Source organism: Callionymus lyra, chromosome 9, assembly GCF_982586985.1.
Source record: "Callionymus lyra chromosome 9, fCalLyr1.hap1.1, whole genome shotgun sequence".
Taxonomy (NCBI): Eukaryota; Metazoa; Chordata; class Actinopteri; order Syngnathiformes; family Callionymidae; genus Callionymus; species Callionymus lyra.
The window spans coordinates 2,182,566-2,210,311 of NC_141826.1; the positions used below are offsets into that span (position 1 = coordinate 2,182,566).

Here is a 27,746-nt window from a genome sequence, read left to right on the forward strand (position 1 = left end):
TTGTGTCACGTCCATTTCCTAACCTCTGGAAAAATGTTAAATGCGTAGATAGGGTCCAATAAGCTTCGCCTTCACACCCTGTGACGCATAATAGATGAAGTTCATTAGTGTTGCTTTATTTTAACTTTAATTTAAAACAACTTTGAACTAAGTGACCCTTATAAGGGAATAAGCAGATGAAAAATTAATGAATGAATGACTGAATTAATGAATTAATGAATTGTATACCTGCTAAACTAGCTAGTAAATCTTTAATTAAATTTAAAAAAAACTCACCATACAAAATATGTTATAAATAAAACATACAAACTAAAAGTTTAAGTTCCCTGTTTTTGTAGCATGCAGCATTTAAATTAGAAAACCGAACTCAAGATGGAAGACGAACTGTGTTTGGGATGCATCGACAGATGCTCCGTTCCTAATCAAGACATGAAAGATCTACGTCATGTCGGAGCAACAGCTGCTACAAACATGCTGTTCCGCAAAAATATGCCACTGCGTCACGCTGCAGACACAAGCCAGAGGACAGATCACTGCACAGAAGAGCCATCATTTATTGACACGAACAAATGCTGGAGACGTTCAGGTAGGGTTTGGACGTACCTTTACGCTCTACACCCACAGAAATACTAAGTGACATGACGACAATCTGTTTTGAACCACACATAAATTGAAGTTTAGATTTCAAAGGACATTGTGTTTTTGCTGATGACCCTCAGAATGCTGTCACAGGACCTGGCAGGTTCGTGTCTCCCTGTCATGTGACCACTTAAGTGTGTTTCAGCAACAGATTGGCGCATGTTCTCTACGGCACTTACGATGTTTCAACAGCACTTTCACAATACAGACAGTACGTGAGCCGTCTCGCCCACAAGATGTCCACTCCCACCTTCAGCCCTGCTCTTCTCCGGTCAATTATGGCGTTTTTTTTGATAGAGAGGATGTGGTTGTGTTTCATGTTTCCAAAGCAAAGATGTTTGGCATGTTTTCATGTGGTGACTTTAGCATGTTGCAGCTTATGTGGTTACAAGAGCCCAGTGCATCGTGGGGAAGGAAAATCTATGACCTTATGAGCATGGATGGCTGATAGCGCAGCCATGCTGTTTTCTGTCACACACAGACACACACAGACACACACACACACACACACACACACACACACACACACACACACACACACACACACACACACACACACACACACACACACACACACACACACACACACACACACACACACACACACACACACACACTTGCACGAGTGGGATGAGTTGCATGTTACCTTCAGCGTCCTTAACTGTCTCGATGGCTTCTATGGCCTCAATGGTAGCTGATGGTCAAAAAGAAGAGAGGAATAGAAAGAGAAAGACCAGAGAGAAGAAGTGGAGAAGAAGAAAAAAAGACTGAAACATGCTTCTGTGTGGATTTCTGGGGTCAGGATCGGGTTTAAGGCTCACAGAGGACCTGAAGATGGTGGAGATGTGCAGCTCCAGATTAAAAACAGGCTGGTTGCACAGATGAGGGCGGCGAAGGGAGGGAAGAGCTTCGGAGATGTATCACCAGAGATATCACTATAAATCAAGCACTTTCTCCCAAGTATTCTTTCTGCACCGCTGAACTCTTTCTGGTCCAGCAGCTCAAAAACATGTTTCAGACTTTTCGCGGTGCTGGCCGAGGCCAAAGCAGGACAAAGATCCCATGTTTGCTCCTGTGTGAGAACTTTATACCTTTCTGTATCAAACACACACACACACACACCCGCGCAGGCTGTTAGTATCCTCTTCAGCGGTTAGGTGAAGTGGAGAGGGTGAATGAATCAGAGAGGTTGAGGAATGGGAGGAGTTTATCAGCAGCGGAGGAGAGAAGGCAGCAGGGGACTTAAAGGAAGGTGGTCCAAAGAAAATACAGCACCTGCAGGGTCTGTGTTTTTAAATGTGTGTGTGTGTGTGTGCATGTGCGTGTGAGAGTCGGAGATAACTCACCGCTCTGCAGCGTCTGTTTACCCCCAGATAGAACTCCACTTGGCAGCATGCCTGTCGGGGTCAGGCCCTTCAGGGTCAAGACGTTCTCACTCTCCTCCCTGTGTGTGGAGAGAGCGGTGGAGGAACAAGGTGACGAGAGTGTGAGATCAACAAACGTCACGTCAAACAAGCGAGTCCTGCTGGTTCCAAGTGTCCTGCAGCCATTTAACTTTGATTTAAAATATGAAATCTGCACTTTCACTTCCTACTTTTGCTCATGAACGGTTCAGAGATCAACAGCTGATGTCAGTGACTATGACCTAAATAACCAACCGTCAATCACTGCTCCTATACAGGACATAAGGGATGGTGGGGATCCTTTTTTCCAGGTCCATCACCCTTTCTTGGCTCAGGACCCTCACAATGTACTTCCAACCCATATGGGTAAAACTGAAGGCCTGAGGGCCAAATCTGGACCTCACGCCACATGCACATAATATTATTTTAATGCAAATTGATTGGGATTGTGGTGAACACAGATGACAGTGTTGAAGCTTTTTCCAGCAAGTGAGGATCTTCAATGTGCTTGTGGAAACTTCCGAAGAAGGAAATGTAAATGAAAGGATTAAGATAGAACTAGTCTGAAATCATTGAAAAGTTTGCCTAATCTCTTCTTGATTGAGCCCCAGTCCCGATTAAACTTTGTTGAAGTATTAGTAAATTCCTTCTTCCTGAAATACCTAGTGATGGGTTGACAAGGCCTCATGATACTGCATCAGCTGTCTTTTTTCAAGGTCACTTTATGACAATTTCTGCTAATAAGTATTTGGCTTTCAAACTGTATCATGACGCCTCATCAACCCATCACCACCTCACATCCTGGAGTGTGGTGCTCAACATTATATAACACTTTAGTTATTAAACCAGAAAGATGACATTGGACCCAAAGATGAGTGGAAAGTATTAGGACTTAGTGATGGTCTGATGAAGCTTCAAGAAGCAGTGTCATTATTTTCTGAATCCAGTAGATGGCGGTCTCTGTACTATTTTCCTTTGTTTTCTACAACTTTTCTAATGAAACATGAAATCATTTTTAAACTGATGGCACCACCTACTGACCTCTAAACAACATGACAGTTTCATCAGCCCGTCACTATCAAGACTACATATACTGCTGGGCTTGAATGAGCCTAACCATGATTCTTTGTGTTGGGCCTAGGTCGGAACACACAACGTAAATACTTGCAGTACAGATTAAGACACCTAGCCACGCACCGTAGGACTGAGAACATCTTGGCCATCTTCCCGATAGCGCGGATCTTGTTCTTGATAACTTCTTTCCGAGCTGCCGCTGCACTGGCTGTCGCAGAGCAAGCTCAGTTGTGAAGTCATGACAATTATCATCACAAAAACAGGTCCTTACCGTCGTAGATCTCGTCCCCGTCATTCATGAGTTCGTCATCAGAGCAGATGCTGAGAACGTTTACTAACATCTCGGTCACTGCAGGACAACAGGAAAATCTTGATCAGACCCGACACTCTAATCCTCTAAGTAGAGTTTTCCCACATCTGTGAGCTGATAAACAGCTGTAGGTGCAGGTGGTCTTAGACAAGAGTCTTGAATGTACTTCATGTGAGTGTGTGTTACCTTTCTCTCCTACAAAAGGAAGTGACCAGGTGAAGACGTCCATGAAGTTAGGCAACCAGTAGGGGTGTGGGGAGCAGTTGAACTGACGGATGTTCATCACATTGTTCTCGTATTTCAGCACCGCCGCTGGACACACAAGCGAGACGGCAGGAATTGAGTCTACTTCCATTCTCCTTACTTTTTCTCTATGTTTGATTAGCAAGATAACTTCCTCGACGGTATTATATAATACATATATATATATATATAAGTGTTCTTTCATGCATGCAAGACCTTTGTTGTTGTAGACGTCCAAGTAGTTGGGAGCAGAGAAGATAGTGATGAGGGAGGGGAAACCTGTGGTCTGACTCTTCCTGTACATACGGTACCTGAGGAGAAATGACACAAACAAACATCGTCAAACACACCACTGAGATGCTTCAGAGGGACTCAAATCAGGAATTTAAATGATTTGCAAAGCTACCAAGGCTAGATTTTATTATAGGAATGTTCATCATTATGAAAAGAGAATTTTCATTTGTTTTTTTTATACAGAAAACACCTTCCCTGATCATTAACTGTAAATTTAATTTTTTTAACCCCAGTTGATGAAACTCTTTTATCAGTTTTTACTTACTTTGGGGTATAGCTCACCACATAAGCTAGGTTTTTGTAGATTGTCATTGTAGTTCTGGAAGTATTTAAATACCAGCTGCTATTTAAGTAGTCCATAGTTGGTATGAAATAATGATATTTTATCATTGAGGAGGTGGTGGTACTACAAGTATCAATAAAAGAGAGAAGGTTGCTTGTAGTGATTCGTGTTGTAGGTGATTTTTTGAGGCCTGCAGCAGAGCCTTGGGTCCCCTACTTGTCATAATCTACCTCTATCTCCAATATCTAATTCAACATTCTTTTTCATTGTTGATGACATCCATCCACTTCCACCAGTTCAAATCCCAACTCAAATTCGAAACTGCCTGTTGCATCTGATTTAATTTTCTCCAACTTTACTGCCATTTTATCCACTTTTCACCTCTGCTGCATTTTATATTTGAATTTGTTTTAATGTTTTAAATGTATATATCGTTGTTCTTTTTTACTACTATAATATGTCCGCGGTGTTATGATTGACTCTAATCATGACCTTGAGTGTGAAGATATGATGAAGCACCTCTCGACACATGACTGTCAAAACAAATAAAAACCGCTCTGGTCGTAAAATGACATGAAATCAAACCGACTCCTTGTAAGGCCAACCAGGCTACTTACCCAGCATCCTGTGCTTCGTGTGCTCTGATGATGGACAGCAGGTTGTTGGTCTGTAAGAACTCACACACTGCAGGGTAACTGGTGAGAAAAAAAAACAAAACAGGTTTTACAGGCTGATGTAAAGAGCTGCTGGCGACCACTGTGACCAGCAGGTGGCAGAGGTGGCTCTGAGCTAATGGTGGATCATATGCTGCTTGATGTTTTGGGTAGAGGGCCATGTTTGCCTAAGCTGGTCGATGCACACCGTGTTGTTGTGTTCGCCACAGACAGCATGTCATAACACCATATTCTACCTTCCTCCATCACACGTGTTTACATTCTTCCATTTGTGTTTCGTTTACGTTCGCCATTACATCTTATGTTACTCTCACTGTATTTGATATCACTCCATATCTGGCAGGAGTAGCCAGTCGTCATAGCAACAGAACCGTGCAGTCTCCCCGGGGATTGTGGGATATCGTTTCATGCCGAAAACCAAAGTGTATGGTGTGTGTTTGCGAATGTGCGCTCTCAACTTAGTGCATGTGTTCAACTAGCCAGGATTTATTGCGTCTTGCTCGGCTCCTGGTGATGGTTATTAGATCTTGGCTGTAGTGAAAGTGCACAATAGGCATCTCTCCGTTTCCTCATCAGCGAGAGCGTTGGGCAGAGCACATGCCGCTTATTAGTTTTTCACAATTTGTAATAAAATCAATCCAACACACATGCACCCCCGAAGCAATCTCCGTGGACTACATTTACGGATCTTTTTAGCATATTTTTACATCCAAAAACTGCTCCGATCCAGTAAATGAGGTTATGGCTTCTGCTTCAGAAACTGCTTCTTAACCAACAGAGCGATTATGTAAGATGTTTGTCACGATCTCTACCTGTAGAAGTAGGAGCAGCCTCTGACTGTGTTGTGGCCAAAGTACTCCTGGGTCTTCTCGTTGCCAAAGTCTTCAAGGGGATCTGCCCATAACAGGTCGCACATGGGCCCGAACGCTGGAGGCTCTTTAAATCGGTCCAACTAGGACACAAACACACACACAAGTTTGAACAGAAGAGAGTTTGAGATTTACTGGAGCCTCTTCCTCCTCTAAGATGTATACATCCTACTTCTTGTTTTATACTCAATTTTAAATCTCAATGTCAGTTTTGTAGGCAACGAAAAAACATTTTAAGACAAAAAATAATTTTCCCTTATGAAGCTTCTGGTTTAATTTAATTTTATTGAAATATATCATAACTCCTTGAAGGCTCGTAGTATTTTACAAAATCAAACACTATAAAACTAAATATATAAGTATAACATATCAATAAAGTACTGTGTCTCCCAGCTATTTAACAGTTTACCCACCTTAACAGATTCACATTTTCATGTTTAAAAGAGCTACTTTGGCTTTTTTCTGAACTAAAGATGCAATAACAATATCTTTCTGGATGCTTGAAAAGAGAGTCCCGCAACTGAGGTGCATTATGGGAGATACAGTTTTTGGTACATTGTAAGTAAGCGGGGACGCTCAGACAGTTAGTGTGGGGTTTCAGTCATGTTTTCTAGAACAAAAATGTGTATAATTTATTTAAAAAAAAACACTTCAATGGCTGAAATAAGTGTTTACATCTTTCTTTCAATACACTCAAGAGTCTGAATGATCCATCATTGTAAGTAAGTAAGTAAGTAATATTGTCCAACAACATAAATGGGTTCACAGTGGTGTCACTTGCAGGTCAAGGTCTATAATAAATAAACTGCAGCCAAATTAGAATAAGTGCCCAGTTTGTAAACCATAATTCAACAGTGTAGTTGTTTTTATGCGTATGTTGTATTAATACTATATACTTTCTACTTTCTTTACTGATACTTTCAGAGCCATGATTATGTTAAAATATCATACTCAATTACAAAGAGGCCCTAAGACATATACTGTAATATTAATGCTAATTGTACCAGGAGATTCAGCAGCAGTGGTATAAATCGGAGGGGGAGCAGTAAACACATAGACACACATACACCGTAGTTCATCTCCATGGCAACCCTCACCACACAGGAGGGAGAAGATGTCACACCAGCAGATTCACCATGGAAACACTGCCATTAGATGAGGAAGTGTGTGTTCCCGTCCCTGCGTTCATGTGTGTCGACTGTTTTAAGATGAGGGGGAAATGTTCTGTATGTGTGGAGGTAAAGCAGATGCCTCTTATGTCATGTAGAGATGCTTTTTAGGTCACTTTTGTAATAAACACCAGTTGTTGACAAAAACTCCCAATAAACACTTTTTTCTATCTTAGTTTGAAAATAATCATGACCAGTGATAATTGTGTCTCTAGGACACTACACACACACTGATAAACTATATTTGCATTGCATTTAAGGTCTTTTTATCATTTTGTATATAAATATAAGTTGGTGTCGACTCGACACTACAGTTATATCCTGTCTACCTGGGGGGCGCTGATCAGCGTCGTCTTTGATTATGATTTCGCTCCTGATAGTTGAAAGTCAATGATGATCCATTGACATCACGCCACACTTAGTCTTTCAGTTTGTGGGTTCAATCCCCAGGGGACACATATATTTCATTCTATATTAATGTGCTTGGTGTGTACTATCTGGTTGTTTATTATTATGTTTCTGTTGAGAAATGGGAAGTCTCTACTGTATACATACCTCTTACCACAGATCCAATCCATTTTTACATATTTCTTAAGAACCCAAATGATTTATATTACAGTAAACTCCTTTTTTGTACTTTTTATCTGAACAAGAAGCATATAGCACATCCATTATAATTCATCATTAGCTGTCAAAGTGTTAAATATCATATATTGTCTAAGTTTCGACTAGTTTCGACTGTTTCTTTCAATGGTATAAGCTGGGAAGTACTAGATTTCATTTTAGTATTGGGGTTTTTGGTCCTTACTGGCCAAGGATAGCAAATACCAGATTATAATCCTGCATGATTCTCGTTATGTTCAGCAGCAAAGAAGTTTTTAGAAAGACACATGACATAAACAAAGTGCAGCACATCAACAATGGGTGTGTGTGAGCAGACCTTCTTGATGTCGTCCAGCGTGTGAATCTCAGGTGAAAGCCCTCCATGCACACACAGAAACTGCTGGTTCATCAGGGCTGCCAGGGGCAAGCAATCAAACGCCTCCATGCAGGAGTCGTACACCTGCTCCGAGTACTTGATCTTACCTGGAGGTGGTTAGAGGGAGAGAGGTGAGACAGAGAAGAGCCAGATCGCACGTTTACAGTCACCACCGCTGCACGCTCGCTACCACTCACGAGTTTACACTCTGATGACTTCAAATAGAGGGAAAACATTTTCATTTCCTCATGAGTCCACAAACTTTCTGCCCCTTGTGCAAGAACAAACTTTCAGAAATGTACATGAGCGAGAACACTCACTCTTAGAACCAATAACCCCACACTAGGCAAGGATCTGACCCAAATATGAGCAGCCAACGTGAAGCCATTTTTTCTTATAAACTATTGATTTGACAGACATGTCAGTAAAAGACATGTTTATTTCTTTAAAAAAACACATCTGATACCGAACAAGACAGAAATAGCCGAGAGCCGAACCAACACTGAAGAGAAAAGAGGGAAGTGTGTATTTGAGATGCGAGACGGCAGGAGAAGGGAAAAGCAGAATAACATTTTCATAAAGATGTAGATGGATTAATTGGAGGAGACAGGAGGAGGAGAGGCAAGAGCGGTCTGAGAGGGAGGAAGGAGCGAGGAGAGTTTGACGACTACATGTACACAAATCAAGGCCGGAGTGTGTGTGTGTGTGTGTGTGTGTGTGTGTGTGTGACATGGACAGAGACAAGTGTGATTGTCAGCCTCTCCATCTGCCTTGTAGAGCAAGAGCTCATTATTGCTGGTCCACCAGTTGTCAGCGCTCTCATACACACTCAAACATTTATGAAGACACATTTACGAACGTACACTTACACAACATGTACACACACGCAGCAGATGGTAATTGAGGGCGACCACTATTCGCCATAAGCACCAGGGGAAATTAGCGTGCTCGTCCCATGACCAATCAGACACGGAGGAGGAAGTCCCTTAGCCAATCATTGAGGGTTAAATGAATTGGCTGCTAATCACCTAGCCTTGGACCGGCCTGAGAAACTGAGTGAAGACAGGAAGGAAACATTAAAGGGCAACTCATGTACTTATTCACAAGTCTCAAATGTTGAAGTCTTTCTCTCCAAAAGGCAGAAAGTCCGTCATCAGGACGATGTTTGGAAGTATAATTTATAAAGTTCTTCCCCCTCTGAAATCTTGACATATGATTGGTTATGAGAGTCCATTATGACGTAATAATGGGCTTCACTCCTCCAGCCAGATGTAATCAGTCCCCACTTTGTTAATACAACGAGTCTTGGAATTGGAGACTTCTGGGTTTGATGACGTATGGTGATTCACTAACTGCAATTCTGTAATCAAACTAGTCAGAGTTTGAAACCCATAATGTTATTTAAAGTCTAACATAATTTGTGTTCAGAACATAAGTGTATTTTCATGCCATGTTGAGTTGCTGTTGATTCATATAAACATATCTCGGCCAAGATGGCCAAGATTATATTGCTGATGCACAAGGGTGTGCGAACATTTAAGCTAACAGTGTCAACGCACATCCTGGCATGAAAAAACTATGGTTAGGAGGAAATGTCATGTTTTTATTTAGATGAGGTTCCAATTCACAAGTACAGGGTGTAGAAATGTGTATATTTTCATATCATTTGGCTTATAGCTTCGGTTAATTTAGCTATCCATTTTCCACTTCGAACTTTGACGATTTAAAAAAACACATGCATAAATTAAATGTGTTATTCTATGAAGCTGATTGGACATTTACAGAACTTTTGTTCTATAGATGCAATGCTAGGAATGTTAATACATGTCCTACACATAGAGGCTGAAGGCCAAATATAAAATCTTATCAAGGGCCACATATAGCCCAAAGGCCCAAGTGAGCACATCAGTCTGAACCCTTATGTGTCTCTGGGTTAAGGTGAATGACCTCCCATATGCAGACCCAGAGACAACATGAGGGATAGCTCAAACACATTTGTTGTTTGCCTTCGGGTCACCTTGACCCTGAGATAACACATGGGTTACGTAAAATAGAAATATATATATATAATGACATTTTAAAGCACTGGCTTGTCTTAGCAAACACATTACAGATTTAACTGCGTCAATTCCACTTTGATTATGAAGTGCAGATGTTTGGTCTAGAGTCTGTCCACCAGACTACTTTCAGTGCTGCATAACCATTTAGGAACAAATCCTGATGTGTGTGAGCTTTTATGTGACTTCCTGCAGCGATCAGCAAGAGAACCATAAGATCGGTCAGACAACTCTTGGGCAAAACATTTGTTAGTGGACCACTTGACCAGAGGCAGACAGAAACATTGAGAATTTTCAAAATGGCATGGATGAGGTCAGAGGCCAGAGGTCATGTGTCATTTAAGAAGCAGAATAATGACTCACATTCTTGTTTGAAGGTGAAGTATTCTGTCAGATGTCTACATTCATGGTTTCCCCGGAGAAGAAAGAGCGTCTTTGGGTACAGGATCTTCAGCGACCACAAGTATAGCACACACTGTCAAACATATGGAGAGGAAATGTTACGTTGGAAACACAGATTTCTCTTAATCTACAATCACTTGTGAACTTGGAAACTTTTTAGGTTGATCTAATCACTGAATTAACCTGAAGTTTTTCATGTTCAGTGTTTAGAGATAATTTAATCAGGCTCCGAGACAGATCAGACCAACATTTGACAATACTCTTTAAAAAGTTTTTTACAGGCATTCAACAAAAAATTCTAAACCTCTGACACATTTCCAAAAACCTAACATCAGCCTTTGTGGTCTAAACAATTGAAACATTTCTTGCATAAAGTGGAAACTTTTGTTGCTAGTATTGTAAACAAAACATGGCTTTTTCTGTGGTAGCAGTACAGAACGAAAGAATGACTACATTTATAGAAACAATTAACGGAAGTCAAATCATGGCCATTTTTCTTTACTATATAAAAAGCATTGTTCTAATCTAATTTTCATACTTTCTTTTAATACCGTATTCAATGTATCCAAAAAAAGGTGAAGGGCAATTACTTTTTTGGAGGCACGATTTACTACACAAATGAAGGAAGTTGTTACTGTATTTTTCTAGGAACTCAATTACACTTAATGTTTGCCATAATGAAACAATGTATGCATCTAGTCCTATTGCGTACGAATAAACTGTACATTATTGGTAAATAAAAGGTTCAAAAGAAATGGCAGTACAAAATGTTTCCAAAATAATATTCACAAAACATAATTCAGTCTCTGTAAATCGAACATCTATTAATTGTTTTTATGACTGTTGACTATCACTGTTACCTTAGATGATGAATACAAAATAAAAAACAATGTTCATAATTTGGCAGTCAGCTATGTAATCCTAAAATAGAAAAATATACATTTTTATTGGGGAACATTTTCTAAGAAGTTCAAAATGTTCTGCTATATGTATAAAATGCTAATAAGCATCATGAAACATTAAGAAATAAGGATTTCAGGTTAAGGAACTCATATTAACTGTTAATAAGGTAATTACTTCTTTCCTTACTGATTACTGTTGTTTAACTGCAATATAATACAACATTATTGTTAACATTATTTCTTATTGTGGAGCCCCTGCTGTCACTGAGCCTGCCTCCACGTTGTGGGCCTTCTATAGGCCTGTAAGTCTGGCTGATATTTTGGCACTGATGAGCAAGATGAAACCCTCCTCTTGCTCGTCCGACGTCCCTCTGTGTAGGCTCTTTATTAAGTGTTTGATGTAATTGGCCCCTGGGTTACCAAAATGGTAGACCTCTCCCTTTCCACAGGGGTTTTTCCCAATGCATTTAAACATGTCATTGTGGAGCCTCTGCTCAAAAAGCCAGGCTTAGACCTGACTGACCTCAGTAATTTCCGGCCTATTACTAAGCTTCCATTCTTGTCCAAGATCTTAGCGAAGGTGGTGTCTGAGCAGCTGTCTTTGTTCCTGCATCAGAGCGACATCCATGAGAAGTTTCAGTCTGGCTTCCGCAAACATCACTCTACGAACACAGCCTTACTGAAAGTGTCCAGTGACATCATGATGTCGGCTGATTGGGTAAATACATTGTTCTGGTTCTCTTGGATCTGTCCTGGGTCTGTGTTACAGTGGTTCTCGTCATACCTTTCTTGTCACAGTTTCAGTGCATCTGCCAATCAAATAAGGTCTGAATCAGTGGATCATTTGTGTGGAGTCCCTCAAGGTTCTGTTTTGGCTCCTTTGTTGTTTTTGCTGTACTTGATTCCCCTGGGTAAAATCTTTTAGAGATTTCCTGATGTTTTTTACCACATTTTTGCTGATGACTCTTTTGATCCAACTGAGCCCCAGAGGTTGAACAGCTTAGTCAATTGTTTACTAGAGATCAAACAATGGCTGAGTGAAAAAACTTTGCAGCTAAATGTGGACAAAACTGAAACTCTGGTGATTGCTCCTGATGATAAAGTTTGAGGGTTGAGTTAGTACTTGGGTGACTTAGGTCAGTCTGTCAAACTGAGCCTGAGAAACCTGGGTGTTGTAATGGACAAAGACATGTCTCTAGTACAACACCCTTAAACTAAGAAAAATCACTAAATTTAGGAAAATTATGTCACAACAGGATCCCAAGCTTATAATCCATGCGTTTGTGTCTTCTCGTTTAGGCTATTGTAATAGTTTATTTTCGTGCCTATACAAGAGGGAGCTGCAGTTAATACAAAACTCTCTCAAGAATTCTGACCCGCTCTAGTAGAAATAAGTAAATAAGTAAGTAAGTAAGAACTCACTTTTCTCCGATCCTTAAAACTCTTGACTGGCTGCCAGTTTCTTTCAGGATCAACTTTAAATTCTGGTTCTTACTTTCAGAGCTATTCATGGTCAGGCTCCTCCTTACATCACTGATCTGATCCAGCCTTACACCCCAGCTCGGGCTCTGAGGTCTGTACGCACACGGTTCAGGACCAGAGGAGAGAAATCCTTCCAGGCTGTTGCTCCTAAGCTTTGGAACGATCTTCATCTACCTCTGCGTTTGATGGATCTACTGACTCCTTCAAGAAACATCTTAAGACATTTTTAGTGCAGGCTTTTCCATGATTTTCCTGTGTTTGTATTATCTGTCTTGGCCTTTTAAAACATGTATTTTGGCTGTACTTTGTTTTTGATTGTTAAAGAGCTTTGTGACCCTGATCTAAAAAAGGGGTTTACAAATAACCTTTACTTTACTCACTTACTTACATTATAATAATAAGTATTGATAATTTTTAATAACCGTCTAATAAGCTGCTCATAAGATAATGAGTGTCCCTATGCTAAATGAATGTGTATTCCCTACAACAGAGAGTGAGTTAGGTCAGTTTGAGATTCATAAAAAATGTGGTCACAGGGGCATCAACAATTTGTCAAATGTCCATATGTCGCCCTAAATCCGCACAATTTCAAGTTCAAGAAAACTGATTTAGAACTTAAGAAATTTTGTTTGAGTTATCATCCTTGCACTTTTTTAAATGTTATCTTTTATTGCGTTTCCCAATCACGTCAACTGTTAGTCAGCCAACAAATATGTGACACATGTGCAATTATGTTTATATACGTTAGAAATTAAATAGTTGTCCAGGCTTCTATCTAATACATGTGAAAACCATCAAAAGAAAAGAAAGCTTTTTAACACTTTAATGCGATCAAGAGAAAAGCTTCAGTATTAAGATGTGGATCGTTTCAATGTCTTTTCTCTGGCTCTCTCTTGAGTGACAACACTTGAGCATCATGGGAATGCGGATTCATTTGTCCTCACCATTTAAAGAAATTCACATGAGTGACTGATGAGGGACTTCTTGTGCAAGCTTAATCATAGCTCACGAGTTAAAAATAAACATAAATGGCTGTTTTTAAAAGCTTATTTTTAAAGAAGGGATGAAGAGATAGAGAGATGTGGGGTATCGGTCTCTAGGATGTGACTGGATTAGAGTTACACACTCTGTTCAACACATTTCTTTCAGGAAAAACAATCACAAGAAAGTAATCAGGAGAACATTATTGCACTCTTGTTGTAAAGTATCAACTGTCCAAACAACCCTCCGGATAGCTCTCCATCCAGTTTCCATACATATGTGAGTGAGCAGAGTCTGGTACAGTTGTAAGTCATTACTGATGTCGAATGGTTTCCTGGAGGAAAACACAATCTGTGGCCTGTGGAAGCTGGCGATGAATTTTAAATCTGTGTGCACATTATCCGACATACAAGGTGCTGTCATTCATCATGTTAAATGCCTTGAGGGCATTTATGCTCAAGTAAATACACACAGTAGCTGAAGGTCTCACACAAAAGTAACTCTGCTAACACAACACGAGTGTCCAGGTGCCTCTGAAGCCATGAATCTTACCTCAATACTGAAATAGCCTCTGTCCACATAATCCCCCAGGAAGAGGTAGCGTGTGTTCGCAGGAGAACCTCCGACTTCAAACAGCTTCATCAGGTCGAAGAACTGGCCGTGTATGTCGCCGCACACTGCAAGAAACACAGTTACGACGAGCGTTACCAGCATCCCTGCTTCAGTGGCTCCATATGGCTTCACGGAGGTGTATCCGTCCTGTCTGTTTATCCAGAAACGTTGCTAATTAACATAGCTAAAAAACAACAACTCATTTGCTTGCAGAGTTGTCAAACTGTCCATTTCTGTTGCAGTTATTTTCCCTGTAAGTGAATGAATCGACCCGTCCCATGTGTACGCCCGTCACATCAAGTTTTTTAATTACTGCTGACAGAAGTGTGTTGTTTCTCGGCAAGCAATGAGATACGCACCTGTACAAATCACACTATTAGAGTGGGACGTGTGTGAGTCTGATTTTAATTGAATCACAAAGTTGTTCCCTCAAAGTAACAGCTCTATCACGTGAGTTCATGTAAGCAGAGACGCCTCAGATATGCTGAGCAGCTTCATTTGAATGATTTTGCTTCAATGTACCACGTCACTATATTAATATGAGTATCTCGCTCATTTGTCATTCTGCAATGGCTTAAGGGAAGAAACGATCGGATCAATTGAAAAGCTGTGACTGACTAAAGGAACTGATGCAACAGTTGAAGCAGATTTGTTTTAATTTGATGCTTTCTTGTTTTCCCGACAGATGCAAAGATGTAAGCTTTTAAAACATCAGAACTGGCCTGGGCTGGTAGTTTAAGATAAATGTTGTCTCTCTTTAAATTAAATATCTCGCCTGTTTCTGGAATACTACAGGTGTTGTAAAAGGAGGATAAGAGGATCTACCAGAGAGCTTTGTCTTTTGGCGATCTCTGACCTTGACAAGGATTTCAACCTTTCTTCTGACAGAAAATCATGGTCTTTCACAAAAAGTGCATTCAGACTTATTTGTTGCAAAGCTCACTGATCTTTGGTTTTTGGATGAATGAATGAGACCTTAAATATCAAAATGTGTCTCACAATTAAACTGAAGGGAGGTGAGAAGTATCTTTATACTAAAAAGAGAGTCAGAGACTGATCCTACATTCTGAGTCTGTGCTGAGTGATAGAACACTGGAGTAAAACAAACCAGTGGATTCAATTAGATGTGCGAGTTATCCTTTGTTTGTTTTTTGGAGACTCACCAGAAACGTCCAGGTGATTGTCCTAAGTGAGAATGTAAAGTTGACTGATAGCTTGTCTCTGTGTGCCCGCCATTGTTGACCTCCAACTCACCTCGTGTCAGCCTGGATCGGCTCAAGCTACTACACCATGTCGCCCCAAGGGCAGCAGGAATCTTCAGGATTCTCTTCCCTCATGTTGACGGATGAGAATCTGCCCATCAAGTTTAGCAAACCTCACAAGTCTTTAAGATGAGCCATAGATTGACAAATCACTCGATGTAACGACCACTCTCCTCATCTGTTGTTTTTGTGTCTGCTCCTAGTTTGAACGGGGATGTGAAGAGAGTGAAATGTGCCTGCCTTCTCCTACAGCTCGCTTTGTTCTGCTGTGACATCCTAAAAAGCTGTCACTTTAGTTTATTCACCTCCACCTGCCTCAGCGATTAGTCGAGGAAAAGAAAGTCCCATAAAAGTGCTGAACTTTTCATTATATTCTCTGGAAGCGGATTTGCATCAGGAAGACAGAAGTCAGGCCGAACTGCTAATAAATTAAATTTAAAATGTCTATTTTATATACATTTCAAACTTGATCTACACTCTGTTGCTGAAGTTTTTTGTGTGAGGAAATAATTTTATTTTCTTTCACTACCCGCCAGTCCATCACAAGCAAGCATTCCTTAATTCTACCCGAGATTTATATGTGAATCCCATCATTCCTGAACAAGCCCGCCTGGCTCATGACTGAAAGTAGAAAAAGTGGTTCCTTTTGCCTCGTTTAGTTTCAATAAGGTGATAGATTCTTGTGGACTCTGGAGTCACAGAGGTTTTCCAAATGTCCGTAACATGATTGGTCACCTGAAGGGTGTCAGAGTAGCAGCAGAAATGAAGCTCCATCTCAGAAAAGAAAGAGTCCTGCTCAACACTCAATTGACGTTGTGTCACAGCTGACGGAGCAAATACTTCTGCAGGCTTTGTCTCCTACCTCTTTAACCTTGGTCGCTCTTGGAAGGTGATAATGACTTGATAACGTACCCGTGACTGGTGCCTCAATGTCCAACATGGTGCGCTCCTGGCGCAAAATGGCGGCACCCTCATCGATGATCCGCAGGGCCACGGCCTCCTCCAGGCGACCCTCCTTGGTGAGGTGAGCTTTGAGCAGGTCCACCCGCGGCCGGCCCTCCGCGTCGAACACCTCCTTCATGGTCAGCCGGTGGGCCAGGGGGAAGGGGACCGCTGACAGAGAGATACAATAATGATTAGAAACTCATTTTTAAAATGTTAAAATGGTATCTTCTCTTTTAAAGTGCTAGCTGTGTGTCTGTGCACGTCTGTGAATCAGTGTGTGTGCATGCATGTGCGTGTTAATCTGTGCCCGTTTGTGTGCATGTGTGTGTGAGTACCTTTTATGAGCCCGTGTGTTTGTGATTGTGCACATGAACATGAATCACAGTGTGTGTGCTTGTGTGTGTGAGCGTTGTATTGAAGCAGGAGCAGCAAAAGTGATCAGGGCTGCCTCTGTTCTGCAGTAATGTCTTTCTTACATAATGAAGGCCCTCTGGGCACCGCTGGAGCAGGGGGTTGACTGACGACGGGGGTGATACAGCAAGAGCGCACAGCTGCACATGTGGACTCACACACAGCGCACACTGGATGAAATGCAGACAGACACGAGTGCTCTTAACAAACCCACTGGAGAGAAAGGACACAGACGCATGCGTGCATCATGTATGGAACAATGGTGTTAACACGCATGACTAGAGAGAGCCGCACACACAAACACACACACACAGGCTCATAAAAGGTATTGTTATAGAGGATCCACAGAGCCTGTAGGAGCCCCACCAGTGCTAGCACAGATAATGGCCTAGATCACACACTTCAAACTAGGCCTGGTGCGCACACATATACACTCTCTGTTTAGCACTGTCTTGCCCTCCCTCGGATTTCATTCCTCTATCGTTCCCTGGTCTTGACTGGGCGCCCTCGCTGATGTCTGTCATCACACTTTCAAGTTGCGTTCACATTTCACATGACGGCAGAATGCGCTCTTCCAGTTTCATGTAATCACCTCTGGAGCGTTAGCAGGGTTTCCTCTGTGCTGCTGAGCCAGGCGTCGTTTAGCGCACAATTAATGGAGGACACAAATCAACACAGGATTTCATCAAGTCTGCTGATGTCGAGAATTTTGATCATAATAAAAGCACTCGTTAATCACCCGCGCCGGTCTTCAGTAGCTGCAGTTTAATGGACTGTGTGTTTCAGTGAATCTCTGGTGACACTAACTTCCCAAAGTCTCTGAACTAAAATTAACTTCACACACACACGCACACAAATGCATATGGGTCACTCTGTGACACCCTTCCATTTCATAAGCTCTTGAAAATGTGTTAGAATGTTTTTAATGGATCAACTGTTGATGGAAGTGTTTTGAATTAAACACTGTTATCTCTTTTATTATGCCTGGAAAGCCCCACATAGACACATTTTATTAATTGTATACTATTATCATTAAGTATTTATTTCATCCTATACTATGTGTGTGTGTGTATAAATACATATAATGTATTTATATATGTGTGAAATCTCAGACCACACACGACTTCACTTAAACCCTTACATGAGCCATGATCTCAAGTTCCCACACAATTTGGTAGAATTTTTTTTTGATAGTCAATGTATAGTCGATGCTGCTCCACCACACTATAGATCAGGGGTCCCAAACCAAACATTTCCTGTGACGGTCACACACTGTATATGAACTTTTCTTTTTTTTGAACGTCTCTGGTGTTGTTCAGGGGCCCTGGCTAGATGTGGAGACAGGACGTATCTGGCCCACAGGCCATAGTTCGGGATCAGTGGTACAGATAGATAATAAAAAGTGAGTTGAACTTTAAAGTGAATGCTTAAGTTTCTAGTTTAGCAAGTTAATATGGGTGCTAGCTGAAGTCAATATGACAGTGAATCTTTCAAATAAATAATAATGTTTTCATGAGGCCTCCAAATAGAGTACATCTTCTCTGCCACAAGGTGGTTCAAAGGAATTCTGTAAAATGATGGTAAAATGGTTATTTAAAAATGATTTATATTGCTTATTTTGTATGTTATTTTATTTCATTCTATTATTCTGTAATGACACCACAGAAAACAAGTGATGCATATGAAAGTGGAAGTGGATTGAAGTGGAGGAAAGTGGGAGTGGATTGCTAGCATGACACCAACAGTGACTTAACAGCACCAGGGTTACAGAGGTGGACCCGGTCTTCACCCCGAGACCATAAAGACTCACACGAGAGCTCGCAGACACATCCCAGGACACCCACATCTGCCAAGCCGTACAGTCTGCTTTCCATCCTCTAAGCACTCGATGAGCATGCTTCCAATTGTTCAAACCAGTTTTGCCTTCCAGGTTAGGACTGATTAATATTTGAAGAGGTGTCGGAGAACACAAGACAGAAAATATTACTCACGCATGGAACTTTGTACTTATTTATAAAGAGGAACAACAAGACCGGTACTGCAGGATCACTGTGTACTCGATCTGTTACAGGACGCACACGTTCAGTTTTCTGTACACACAGTGGTGATTGAGGTAAAACTGAAGCTCCTGGCACGTGTGAGAAAGAAGGAGTGAAGCTTGTAAATTGTGAGCACTTGAGAAAGTAGGGCAGGTACGAGAGCAGCAGAGACATGGAGCTCAGGGAAACAAACTATACTTGGCAGAGGAGGGATGAAGGTAGGAGAAGTTCATATCTGACTGACCGACTCACGCTATGAGCATCTTACAGAATTCTAACCACCCAAATCACCGGGAGAGATGGTTCTGCTGCTTTTGAATTGAATGTGGACCAGGTTTAGACCGTTAGTTTGTTCTTTTTGGCATAAACGATTATTATGATTCTTTAAGACGACTTTATTTATCTCCCTACACCTACACAACATCTTTACTTTCATCATTGTTACCTCTGCCAAGAAGGTTGCATGGTCATAAGGTGCTTATTGGTCTCTCTCAGCAAAATAACTCAAATACAGTCATAAAATGTTGATAGTGAGACAAGAAACAGATGGTGATTGTCTGGATTACCATCTGGATGTACAGATCTTTTCAACGATTCATCACTATCTGTGTACAGCGGTTGCACTTCCCTTTTCATTCCAACTTCTGCTATTGATGTTTTTAATGCTTATGATGTCTGAGTGCTGTTCTGTTTTTTCAATTTACGAGTTGACCTGTGTTTATACTTTTACATCAGTACAGTTCCTTCACAGAACTTCAGTGGAGCTGCAGACATTAAACAAGGTTTAGGCCAATGCATTGTGATCTGCATCCATGGGTTCGAATCTTATCCTGCTGTTTTCTCTAGCATGTCAGTATCAGATGCTTGACATTGGACCTACAAGGTTTCTCATTTTTCACAGTCTCAGAGAGCAATTCAATTTATGTTTTTATTCATGATTTTTATACGTTTACATTGAGACATCACAACTATCACACTACATATTGAATGGAAGTGCTTTTTAATGCTTTCTAGTAAAGATGACATCACTATTATGGCGGAACATATTAAGTTAGCGAAATATACATTCCACCGAAATGCATTAAATCAACATATATTAGCTAACTCTGGACATTACGTTTGTAATGAGTGCAGTTCTAGAGGTGGGAGCTGTCAGCTGTGGCAGAGAAATCTCAAGATAATGTTTTTACTTGTGCCAGAGGCGACCATTTATTTTGTTATTTCCAATTAAGACAGAAACATTTGTCCAATAATAACAATAACAATAACAATGACTGGTATTTGAAAGTTCGATGATGACACATGCAGCCGTGAGGCCAATAAAAGTTTATTTTTCATTTTCTGGAAACGATAATTCAGTGAGTCATTTGCTCAGTCAGCAAACGACAGGATCTTGAAAACGTGTCATGCACTTCAGTGGAAATGCTACTAAGGAATTGTTGCTTTGGTGAGGCTTTTGTTGTTCATGACACAGATTATTTCTGTGTGTTATTGTTTATGATAAGTGGGTCTGTCTGAAACAGGAACATTTATACCGACACATCCCTGTGATTACACTTTTACTTCCTGTTGCCAAGTTCCAGCTTGAAAGAATTAATTGTAAAAGTATATAGTATGTTTTTTAACCCAACATATAGCGTTAAGCTGTCCAAGTGAAGTTCAAGTTCAGTGGGCTCGTGCAACAGGAGTAAATGAACCAACGGGATGTAATAGTGATTGAATTCAAGGTTTTATTATTGTAGACCGGGGCTGTCAAACTAACTGACAAAAGAACCAAATTATATCTATCTATCTATTTCTGGCCCTACAGCTAAAGACTGCCCCCTGTATGTTAGTGCTTGAACACTTACATTCCCATGTGCTGGTGGTAATCAATGGAATTTAAACTACTATTTAATTTAGTTTTCTTTTCTAAATATTTCTATTTAAATCTAAATCTCTTTCAGACTACATCAATGATCTGGTCAGACTCCAGAGCTTTCAGTTAGGCACACTTGAGCTCATTTAAAAAAATGACCTGCAGTTTTCCCCTCATATAATCATATTAATGTTACGTCTGGACTGATATTCTTCACCTTTCCTGATGTATGTAGGCCCTTTAATTCACTAGAAGCATTCATGAATATCTGCCTGTTGTCAGAAAGGACTCACTGCACCATGTCCAATAAAAGTAGTTCTTCAAAAATAGTCTCTGGTATTTGAAACCCTGTTAATGAATACAAATATGATGTTTGGTCATTCTTCCGCTATGGGTTTAAAGATAAATATATATTGTTTTGAGATGACACAGTGTGATATCTCCATCAAAGATTTGATTGACTCCAAACGTTAATTCTGAAATAGAAACAGTTTCTGTTATGGATACGTTCAGCTTCAGGTTTCACAGCAGGAGATGCAATGCTACAGTTCCACATGGATGCTCTCTAAAATGCCTATCCCAAAATAACAGCAGGTAGCCCTCCATATAAAAGCAGATTTAATGGCACCATAAGTTACTGCATTTACTTCCTGCGACATCCGCCAGGTTAAAAGAACAATTGTTGCCTCATGATAATGGCTGCTGGAAGTAAATGTGGTCTGCTGGTTAATATCATTGGTGGACTCACGACTGAGATTTAGCCAAAACCAATAAGCTTACACATTAAAGTCACTGCAGCAGTTAGAGGAAAAGAGAATGTAGCATGTGACAGGAAGCATTTGTCATGTTTGCTCTCAGTCTAGACAACAGTTCAACGAGTTGTCAGTGGATAGATGCTGTTATTACAGACTGCCAGCTCACCTTGTAGCCTGGAGTTGATCATCCAAGTCTACTGTGGTTGTGCAAGGTCAAAACTGCATCTTACAAAAGCTCAGGAAATACATGGACTTGCTTATTGTGTCAACAATTATTAGAAGCTTCTGAACAGCACTTAAGAGCTATACATAGTTACTAGATGAGCGGAACACTGTATACAAAAAATTGTGATTAAACGGATTTATATGAATAAATCTCAAATCTAAAGCCATGTATCACATACGTTTTTGCATCCTGTTTGGAACATGCTCACAAGGTGCCTCTTTTTTGTGTGGATTTTCTTTTTACTAGTCAATCATACAGTGCTGGATCAGATGGATAACCTTTCCTCTCATTCCTAATTCCTGGCGCTTCCCTACTCTGACACGTTCCCAGTGTGGAGTTGTTATCAAGAACCAAAACTGCCAGCTCAGCCGAAACTTTGTAAAGCACAGAGCAGTGTGGAGGCCCCGGGAGGAGGGTCGATGACATAGCTTTCAACCAAATCTCCTAAATTTGTTTTGGCTGGCCTAATACCTTAAGTGGAGCAGAATCTGATCAGAATCATCTCATCATTGTGCACGGCCCGACTAATGGCTGAGGTCAATTATGGCCATATTTCATTAGTCTGAACCGCACAGCCACGCCGTCACAGGAGGAAGTGACGGGAAGCCGGGACAGGCCGAGCTGACTGTAGATCCATCTGTCCATGGATGTGTGATTCAGGCAGGAAATCATCTGTGAGCAGCGCCGTCAACAAACACGACGGTCCAACGTTCTGCCGGTCCAGACTCTTACATCTACAGACGTCCACAACAACCGATGGGACGTATGAGTGTGCGTCTGCTGTGTTGCCCTTTTACTCCACATCGGTTCGTCATCCCGGTGTCTGCCTCTCCATGAGTAGCGGGAAGAATGAGAGAAGCTGAGAAGAGAAGGAGCCAGGATTGGAGTGTGTGTGTGTGTGTGTGTGTGTGTGTGTGTGTGTGTGTGTGAGAGAGGAGGGTTGTGAATGTTCACAGGCGTGTGTGCTTGTGTGTGTTTATCTACCATCGTTGACCCAGATCAGCTAACACAGATCCACGGGTCTTTGGAGGAGGTGGTGGGGGGACAAGTGAAGATGTGTTTGAAGTCCTTCAATTAATTCACACACTCAGGACCATCTGTGAACACACACACTAGTGAGTGTGAGGAAGAGAGACATCGGCCCATCCCAGATCAGCCTGCCCTCATTAGACAATCCCTCTCTCTCTTTTTCAGTCTCTCTCTCTGGAGTGCCTCTACTATAAATAGTCGGTGCCCGACCGCCCTCCCCACAGGGCACACACAGACCTGTCAAGGTAGACCCAGGACTCGCAGCGCACACACACACACACACATACAAACACTAGAATGCAGCTCACACAGCGCTCTCTGGGGCAGCATGTTGCACTAAAAGGAAATATGCCCAGAGTGCCCTGAGCTTTGCCAGAGGTGATGTGTGTTTGTGCATGCATGAGTGCGTACATGCATGTCAGAGAAGGCTCCACTGAGATTCTGTGAACCAACACGTCTAAGTATTATCTAACAAAAGAGGGGAGAATACATCAAGTGCATTGAAAGAGTGTCTCTATCAATGACTGAAGACGTTGATCCAGGCTTTAGTTTTATGAGGATACAGCCATGTTTGTGCTTCCTCTACATCCCATCATCAGCCAACCGCCAAGTTTCTTCACACTTCCTTCACCTCCTGCATTCTCTGGTGAAATAGACAGAAGTTCCAAACGCTCTTACTGCCTGTTCACACCTGCTGTGCCAAAACATGACGCAAGTGTTGAAGTATTCCACTCCTGACTTGATTTCAGAAAAACAAAACATATCAGGGCTCAATCTGTAAAAACACCTTTCATGAAGATGCACTTTCCCCAATTATAACCCAAAATGGGAAGATCCTCTCAAATACAATCAGCGTAGTTTCAACAAAATTTTAAATCAACATACTCAACATCTATTTCTGCATTGAAGCTAAGTTCCACCACCAGAACAGCAGATAGTGCTGTGAGGAGGATTTACGTGATAGTCGCCCACACGCTTCATTCTTTCATTTTAGGTCATGTTTAAACGACATCTAAACTAATACTTCAGACTGAATGTATGTTATAACAAGGTAAAACAAGCATTACATCTGAGTTATAATTAAATATAAGTCTCATTTTAATATAATGCGTTAATTCTTAGAGGCTACATTAAATATTATTCCCTGTATTTTGGTCCAATGTTATCTTACACTCCGCCAAACACCTTGTATTTAGAAGTATTCTTGCAATTCCTTAATAACAGACCTCAATAATCTCTGTTCCTGATCTTAACCACTAGCATTTTCCCAAGTCGATTTGTCAATGTGAACATGAACCAATTTTACATCTCAATCTAACACGTACTTCTTACAATTCAGGAAATACTCTTGTATTCTGTCAAGGTATTGACAAGTTATTGTTCCATGTCCCTTGTCTTGATTTTTAAATCAGAAAGATAGAGTCTTTTGGTAGTGATGTGATGAGCGTTTATATTCTAATTGAAAATCGAACCTCCAAGAACTCCCGATTCGAGCCAACTCGCCGATGATCTGGCTCCTCACACAGACAGCTTTGCATGATCAGTGAGTCAGCCCGGGTGTGAGGAGGCCATTGGTCAAGTCCGAGGATGCCATCCTGTCATTCAGCAGTGTGAAACATGATTTCCGCTGTCTTCCTCTCTCCCTCTGTATCACTCTCTCTCTCCACTTCACCTCCTCCTTGGCCTTGTCACATTCCCTCCTTCTCTCCATCCCTCACCTCGCCCCCACACTCTCTGTCCGTCCTCTGGGTATGCTTTGTCATCTGGCTCCCTTTCTCAGTGGCTTTCCATCGTCAAATCCATAAAGCAGGGAACCTCTTAGTGCACTGTATCAGGTCCAAGTGTTGTCGGTGTGCCTGATGCTGTGATCTCTGTAGGACAAGCGCCCTAAATCACTTTCAGCTGACTGATAAATATCTGCGAGGCTTCTGTGGAAGTGTATTGGCTACACTGGGGTACAGATTTGTAAAAAAACAGCTGTATCTTACATTGATATCCTTGCTGTATCTAATAACTGATACCTTTTGGTCACTGTGGTTCCCAAAGAATGACCTACTTTGCCGTTATATGACAATAACGTAATCATTTTCATAGCAACAGAATTATATCATTTTAACATTCACATCAACCAACTTCCTCTTGAGCCTTGAAACAAGCCTTCTTATTGGTTTTGCTTTGCATCACATGTTATTGGTGGCCCTCAACGTGTGTGGTTGAGGTGATAGCTGTTGCTAAAAGATGCTAACAATTGCTGTTATCAAAATACAAGTAAGGTAGCTTGTCTGTATTTGTTGCCATTGATATGTTACTGTCAGGTTTTTATATTACCGTGTAGTGCAGTCAATGTCCATAACATAAATACACAAAGTGTAAAGTAAGAGCATTATCATCACATATATATATAGAGCGGGAACTATAAGCAGTTCTCTCTAATGAGCTCCATTATATAACATGAGACAAATTAAAAGCTTTCAAGGATAAAATAGAATAAAATGGTATATTTATGCCAGTTGGAAGATAGTTATCAAGGTTTAATTCTATACATGCATATATTTTATTTGTAATATTCCTAAATAAAAAATATATAAAATGCAAAAGTGAATAACTTCAAATATAATAAAATACATTATAATAAAAAACATGTCTTTGTTATGAATAATACATTTTAAAATACATACTTTGTCCACTCATCATTAAACACAGAGATAGCATCAAAGTCATCTCAACGCAATTTCCATTTTCTGTAGGAGCAGATAGTTCAGATGTGAGTGTTGTCTTGTTTCTATAACTATCTACATTATGCACCTAAATTGATGATTGATGATGAATGATTATTGAATTATTTTATTTTGTATTATTATTGTGAGACCAACTTTCACAAGTGGCACCATGCCAAGAGCTAAATAAAAGACACTAGCACTGTCGGACTAAATAAAAAGTTGTGTTATTTACTTTAACACAGACACCAAATAAATCACCACAAAAGCTGATGTAGCTCTATGTCTCTGGATCTTAGGGTGTTCATCTAACTACTAACTGGGTTATTTCATCCATGCACTTCAAAAGTCCAAACTTGGGTTATCATTTGATTTTCTAATACCTAAATGTTAATAAAAAGCAATACCACCAAGTAATAGTCATGTTTTTCAACCACACGAAAGACACAACTATATAACGAGACAGATGAGGGTCCATTGATAACAAATCACCAAGTCCACTGCTGCAGGTTTGACCTAAAATGGATGCAATTTGTTCCATTTGTCCCCCAAAGCCTGTGTTCTCTAGCAACAAACTGTCAGTAGCTTCATCAAATCCTTTCTAAACCAAAAGTGAAATGACAACCTTTCAGGAGGTCGTGCAGGCAGTGAGTATGAGAGGGTAAGAGGGGTGTAGGGTCTGCATCTATACAGTCCCACTGTATTCTTCTTCTCACAAACATCTACGTGCAGAAACTGCAGAAGCCCCCGCACCACCCAGGAGGGGACGCACGCACGGAATACCGGGGCATGCCCGATCGACGCATCCAACTGTCAGCGCCTCCCGGCACTCAGTCCGTGGTAGCGACAGCCGTCCAGTCTGCGTGTGACGAGCTGCGTGTGTGGAAGAACCGCTGCCACGCCAGCAGCCCGGTCCTGACCCGGTACAGCACGACAATCTGTGCGACGCGAGCCCCTTTACCCGACCCCCCCCCCCACACACCCCCCCTCCAGCCACCCACGCGTGAAGCAAAGACAGACCCTCGATGCACGATCGGCTTGCATCAGCACCGACTCGGAGCCCCATTTTGTGTGAAGGGAGACCTCGGGCCTCCAGCAGGAGCCGCTCCATCGTGAATCCTGGCTGATCCCAGGCCTGTTCGGGGCCACGGTGGGATGGAAAAGTTGCCGGAATGATCACGGCAGCATTGAAACACCTCTCTGCCGCTGAACGTCGACCACGAAGCGTAGATTTAAAAAAAAAAGAGTCGCGAACTGTCATCACCCCCCTTTTCCCTCCCACGATCACGCGCGCAACATCCACCCGCGAACAAAACCCGAAACACCGCAGCTCTCTTTACCTTTATGTCTGCCTTTCGCTGTCATCGTCACACTGCTTGATGTTTCATTGGAACAAGATGCTGCTCTCCCTCTCTCCCTCCCTGCTCCCGTCCTCTCTCGATCCCCCACTGTTGTTCACTTACACCCACCCGCCGCTAGGGCACCGCGCGTCAAGAGAGAGACGTCCCCCGCTGGAGAAGGAAAGGGGGGGCGGGGGTCCACGCCACAGTGAGGGGGAGAATTCTAATAGAATAACGAGGGAAGACCCTGATTATGGCGTGGATACCCCCTCACTCCCCCCTCCTCCTGCACACACCCCTCCCCTAAAAGGTTGAGAGGCACATGCATGGTGACTGGCCAGCGTGTCTTTATTTATTTCTTTAAAAGGAAAACAAAAGGATGGACGTGCGACATGGATGCAAGCGGGGAACAAGGATGAGCCTCTCGCTGGCCGTGCAAGGTTGTTTTTTTATGTTGCATGCCTACATTTGATGACCCGGTCCGCGGGACTTGCGGTGCAGTCGGACATCCTGGACGGGAGCCGAAGTTAGGGCTGGGGGGGGGGGGGGGACTCGCTCTTCTGTCACGGACCAAGATGGGTGTCTGGGGTCCTCCGGCGGGTGTGTCTCGCTGCAGGGGTGGCATCACTCGCTGGAGTCTCCGCGCGCCCTCGGACCGGGGGAGCCAGCTGAGGACAGGCGGATACCTGGCTGCTCCCGCCGCTGCTGGCGGGGCATGTTGGGGGTCCACCAATGTGTTTTGTGTGGATGATGGAGGGGATGCAGAATGGACCAGTTGGGGGGGGGGGGGG

The 27,746-nt window shown here is 41.8% G+C and overlaps 1 protein-coding gene across 2 annotated transcripts in view; it reads right to left on the reverse strand.

Annotated features, from left to right (window-relative positions):
* Positions 1-27,468, reverse strand: part of LOC148071449 (protein phosphatase 3 catalytic subunit alpha-like) — a 31,683-nt gene extending 4,215 nt beyond the window's left edge. Inside the window, exons 1-13 of one of the 2 annotated variants that reach the window (XM_087798588.1) lie at positions 27,422-27,467; positions 16,548-16,748; positions 14,314-14,438; positions 10,358-10,469; positions 7,899-8,044; positions 5,733-5,872; positions 4,864-4,941; positions 3,886-3,980; positions 3,613-3,738; positions 3,388-3,465; positions 3,240-3,324; positions 1,986-2,083; positions 1,286-1,333 (exon numbers count right to left, since the gene is read on the reverse strand). In XM_087798588.1, the coding sequence (XP_087654714.1) occupies positions 1,286-1,333; positions 1,986-2,083; positions 3,240-3,324; positions 3,388-3,465; positions 3,613-3,738; positions 3,886-3,980; positions 4,864-4,941; positions 5,733-5,872; positions 7,899-8,044; positions 10,358-10,469; positions 14,314-14,438; positions 16,548-16,748; positions 27,422-27,464 (1,375 nt within the window). In that variant the 5' untranslated portion in view covers positions 27,465-27,467. Of the gene's footprint in view, positions 1-1,285; positions 1,334-1,985; positions 2,084-3,239; positions 3,325-3,387; positions 3,466-3,612; positions 3,739-3,885; positions 3,981-4,863; positions 4,942-5,732; positions 5,873-7,898; positions 8,045-10,357; positions 10,470-14,313; positions 14,439-16,547; positions 16,749-27,421 lie in introns of both variants that reach the window. The other variant, XM_087798589.1, reaches the window with a different exon arrangement.
* Between the last annotated feature and the right edge of the window lie 278 nt (positions 27,469-27,746).